Genomic DNA, 5,000 nt, shown 5'->3' on the forward strand with positions numbered 1-5,000 from the left:
ACTCACACACACACACACACACACACACCGTCCCAGCAAGTGTGTGTTCAGTTTCTTGTGTCAACTGTTATTTTGATTTTAAACCTCTCACACACACGCACGCACGCACACACATACGCACACACACACACACACACACACACACACACACACACACACACACGATGATGATGATGATTATGAAGATGAAGATGTACATGGAGTGTATAAAGACTCATGTAGAGGTTTAGTTTTTGGGGGTAGAGGGCGGTCCTGTCCTGATCCTCTGTGATTAGTTGTTTGTAGTGTTCCCTAACTGGTGTTGGTGATTTGAGACACAGCCCTGACAGGGGGCGGGGCCATGTGTGGTACAACTGTCTGTACTCGACTTCCTGTTTGTTTATATTCTACAGTAAAACTCACTTTATAATAAACTCAACTGTGTGTGTGATGTCTTTATTCACCCCTCTGTGTGTGTGTGTGTGTGTGGGGGGGGGGGGGGGGCGACTTTATGTTTCTGGATCTGGACAGAAGAAGAACTTCACTGTCCTGTCACAATCATTAAAGTGAATTCCACAGTTTTGCTTCTGTCTTAAGGAGAACTCCAACGGAGTTATTCTGAAGGAGCTGTGGAACATGCTGAACACCAAAACATTTATATAGAAGTCTTCAATACTTCCAGACTGTCCAGGAGGAGAAGTTCACAGATATGGATCTGTATCTGAATAAAGAGTGATACGGTCTTAAAGCAGATATGGAACAAAAACAAAACAGTTCTACTTCCATCCTGAAGAAGGGACAATACAATTCTAGAATTGTTTCAGAGAAGGAACATCTTGAGAACAGGTTCAGGAACTGTCTCTGAAGAAATCCATCTTGCAGTTCAGATGAAGTGAAGTATAGGTGAGATTGGACTGGACAGTAGGTCCACCCCTCATTGTCCTCCCCACAGTTCATCTCCCTTTTTTTGCTCACCAGACAACTATCATGAGAGGAACATAAACTGAGATCTCAGGGAGAAGCGACAGAACTGCTCTGGTCGTGACAAATATTTATTTCTGTAGTCACTTTAAGTAAACGTGTGGAAATTCTCTATTCACAAACACGTGAGTGGGCGGAGCTACATGCTGTACCTCTCTCCGCCAACAGAGGGCGACAAAGAGACTTACAGAACTACAGCTCTCAGGACCTTCAGGGACACTTCCGATTTCCGGTTTAGTGGAGAAGTGAAGATGGCGGCGTCCAGAAAGAAAAACGCGAGCAGTGCCTGTGTGATTCCAGGAGGATTTACAGGTGTGTCTCTCTCTCTCTCTCTCTCTCTCTCTCTCTCTCTCTCTCTCTCTCTCTCTCTCTCTCTCTCTCTGTGTGTGTGTGTGTGTGTGTGTGTGTGTGTGTGTGTGTGTGTGTGTGTGTTGAATTAGAGATTTGGGACACATGGCGAGAAAAATATTGAGCAGTTCAGGAAAAAAAGAAGAGAAAAACCGACACGTGTTTCCGGTCGCCGTGTGTGTGTGTGTGTGTGTGTGTGTGTACACACACAGTATAGTAGCTTCGTAGTTAAGATTTTGTACCTGAAGGAGTTGAAATCCCAGTCTGGGCCCCTGAGCAAGGCCCCTAACTGTATCTGCTCAGGAGTATAAATGAGATAAATGTAAGTCGCTCTGAATTTGTTCTTCTGTTAAATGTTCTAAATGCTTAAAGTCATTCATTGGTTTTAATACTGCTGGTCCACTACAAAACTGTGGTTTGGTTGGAATGAAATCCTGCACCCACACTGGCAGTTTGTGGTGATTAGTGGACACACCTGCTTTAGTGTATATTATTGATGTGAATTTGAGAAGTTTAACACAGAGGCTCTAATGATGATGAATGCTTGGTGAGAAAGTGGAGCAGATCCGTGTTTTAGGAACGTTCTTTCTGTTCTCTGGATGCTGTATTTCTCTCAGCATGTTGATGGACAAAGAGACAGTGTTTAAGAGGATTCAGCAGCCGCGTGACTCCGTAAAACACGCTTACAACGGTCTCTTCTATTTCTGACTGGAGATGATGGAGAGAACCCTGTCTGTGATGCGGATCTCAGTGAAGAAGATGGAGAGAACCCTGTCTGTGATGCGGATCTCAGTGAAGAAGATGGAGAGAACCCTGTCTGTGATGCGGATCTCAGTGAAGAAGATGGAGAGAACCCTGTCTGTGATGCGGATCTCAGTGAAGAAGATGGAGAGAACCCTGTCTGTGATGCGGATCTCAGTGGGGAAGATGGAGAGAACCCTGTCTGTGATGCGGATCTCAGTGGAGAAGATGGAGAGAACCCTGTCTGTGATGCGGATCTCAGTGGAGAAGATGGAGAGAACCCTGTCTGTGATGCGGATCTCAGTGAAGAAGATGGAGAGAACCCTGTCTGTGATGCGGATCTCAGTGAAGAAGATGGAGAGAACCCTGTCTGTGATGCGGATCTCAGTGAAGAAGATGGAGAGAACCCTGTCTGTGATGCGGATCTCAGTGGGGAAGATGGAGAGAACCCTGTCTGTGATGCGGATCTCAGTGGAGAAGATGGAGAGAACCCTGTCTGTGATGCGGATCTCAGTGGAGAAGATGGAGAGAACCCTGTCTGTGATTCGGATCTCAGTGGAGAAGTTGGACAGAACCCTGTCTGTGATGCGGATCTCAGTGAAGAAGATGGAGAGAACCCTGTCTGTGATGCGGATCTCAGTGGAGAAGATGGACAGAACCCTGTCTGTGATGCGGATCTCAGTGAAGAAGATGGAGAGAACCCTGTCTGTGATGCGGATCTCAGTGGAGAAGATGGACAGAACCCTGTCTGTGATGCGGATCTCAGTGGAGAAGATGGAGAGAACCCTGTCTGTGATGCGGATCTCAGTGGGGAAGATGGACAGAACCCTGTCTGTGATGCGGATCTCAGTGGAGAAGATGGAGAGAACCCTGTCTGTGATGCGGATCTCAGTGGGGAAGATGGACAGAACCCTGTCTGTGATGCGGATCTCAGTGGAGAAGATGGACAGAACCCTGTCTGTGATGCGGATCTCAGTGAAGAAGATGGAGAGAACCCTGTCTGTGATGCGGATCTCAGTGGAGAAGATGGACAGAACCCTGTCTGTGATGCGGATCTCAGTGGGGAAGTTGGACAGAACCCTGTCTGTAATGCGGATCTCAGTGGGGAAGATGGAGAGAACCCTGTCTGTGATGCGGATCTCAGTGGGGAAGATGGACAGAACCCTGTCTGTGATGCGGATCTCAGTGGAGAAGTTGGACAGAACCCTGTCTGTGATGCGGATCTCAGTGGAGAAGTTGGACAGAACCCCGTCTGTGATTCGGATCTCAGTGGAGAAGATGGACAGAACCCCGTCTGTGATTCGGATCTCAGTGGGGAAGATGGACAGAACCCCGTCTGTGATGCGGATCTCAGTGGGGAAGATGGACAGAACCCCGTCTGTGATGCGGATCTCAGTGGGGAAGATGGACAGAACCCTGTCCTCAGTCAGGATGCTTGCAGTGGTAAAGCAGGCAGAAGAGATTGTGATTGGTGACGCTGAGGTGACTCGAGCAGGCATCTAATAACATCTGTATTTTCACATTCTATAATTGGATGATCAGAGATCAGAAATATATTGATGTGGAAGAGCTGCTTTTTATTCCACAATGACTGACGGTGGAGAAGAACCTGATCTGGCAGCAGATACACTTTTTTACAAGACCGACTTTCCAACAAAAGCAGGACATGTTGAGAAAAAGTCTCCAAAACAGTTACACACACGTTTTCTTTCCTGTAGAATTTACACAAAAACACACTTCATTTCAAATCCACAGGAAAACCGTTATGTACAGAAACACAACGTTTGTGTGTGTGTGTGTGTGTGTGTGTGTGAGGTGATGAGGTGAATATCGGAGCTTCTGTTAGAGATGATGTATGTGGAGGTGTAGTTGTGGAGTGTGGAGTTCACTATGGTGATGGTGGATGGAAAAAGGCTGGTCCTGACCCTGCTGCTTTTGGTGCATATGTGCCCGTATCTCCTCATTGATGGAGGAAGGTTATACAGTTTATAACTCGTATATGAGGAGTCCCTGATTATGATTGTATTGTGATTGTATCTCAAATGCTTTTGGCTGTTGTGTAAATCTGTCCACCACTTCACCTGTCTGTCTCTCAGACTCAGAACTCAGCGTTAAATCCTAGCTTTCATAAATTTCATGTGGGCTTTATGGTGTGTGTGTGTGTGTGTGTGTGTGTGTTTCAGTGCTGTCCTTGAAGTTTTACTCGAGCAGTACAGCGCAGCACCAGCTATGTGTGAAAGAGCACAGAGTACGAGCTGAAACCAACACACACAGACCTCCAGACAGAACACTGTTCATCCTCAATGTTCCTCCATACTGCTCACAGGTACAGACCACGCCCCCTCACTAACCACACCCTTACTGCTCACCGCTACAGACCACGCCCTCTCACCAACCACACACATACTGCTCACAGGTACAGACCACGCCCCCCAATAACCACACATCTAATTATACCTCTATAAATGTGTGTGTGTGTAGAGTGTGGTGAAGGACCTGTTCTCTCGGTTTGGTCGAGTTCAGAGTGTGGAACTGAGTGAGAAACCTGGAGCAGCTGAAGACAAACAACCCAACCTGTCACCTTATTTCACACCTGTACACAAACAGGTAACACACACACACCTGTACACAAATAGGTAACACACACACACACACCTGTACACACACACACACCTGTACACACACACACACCTGTACACAAACAGCTAACACACACACCTGTACACAAACAGCTAACACACACACCTGTACACAAACAGCTAACACACACACCTGTACACAAACAGCTAACACACACACCTGTACACAAACAGCTAACACACACACCTGTACACAAACAGCTAACACACACACCTGTATACAAACAGCTAACACACACCTGTATACAAACAGCTAACACACACACCTGTACACAAACAGCTAACACACACACACACACCTGTACACAAACA

At 46.7% G+C, this 5,000-nt stretch overlaps 2 protein-coding genes across 3 annotated transcripts in view; both read left to right on the plus strand.

Moving 5' to 3' along the window:
- The window catches only part of poldip3 (polymerase (DNA-directed), delta interacting protein 3), a 7,607-nt gene extending 7,189 nt beyond the window's left edge, over positions 1–418 (plus strand). For both annotated transcript variants that reach the window (XM_083545068.1, XM_083545069.1), the window contains exon 10: positions 1–418. This exon is cut by the window's left edge and continues 197 nt beyond it. The gene's annotated coding sequence lies outside the window, so the exon portion shown is untranslated.
- Positions 419–1,088: 670 nt separating this feature from the next.
- The window catches only part of rrp7a (ribosomal RNA processing 7 homolog A), a 7,650-nt gene continuing 3,738 nt past the window's right edge, over positions 1,089–5,000 (plus strand). The window contains exons 1-3 of the mRNA XM_083545105.1: positions 1,089–1,272; positions 4,233–4,375; positions 4,531–4,656. Of these exons, the coding sequence (XP_083401231.1) occupies positions 1,104–1,272; positions 4,233–4,375; positions 4,531–4,656 (438 nt within the window). The 5' untranslated portion in view covers positions 1,089–1,103. The remainder of the gene's footprint in view (positions 1,273–4,232; positions 4,376–4,530; positions 4,657–5,000) is intronic.

Source organism: Silurus aristotelis (genome assembly GCF_946808225.1).
Source record: "Silurus aristotelis genome assembly, chromosome: 6".
In the NCBI taxonomy this organism is placed as follows: domain Eukaryota; kingdom Metazoa; phylum Chordata; class Actinopteri; order Siluriformes; family Siluridae; genus Silurus; species Silurus aristotelis.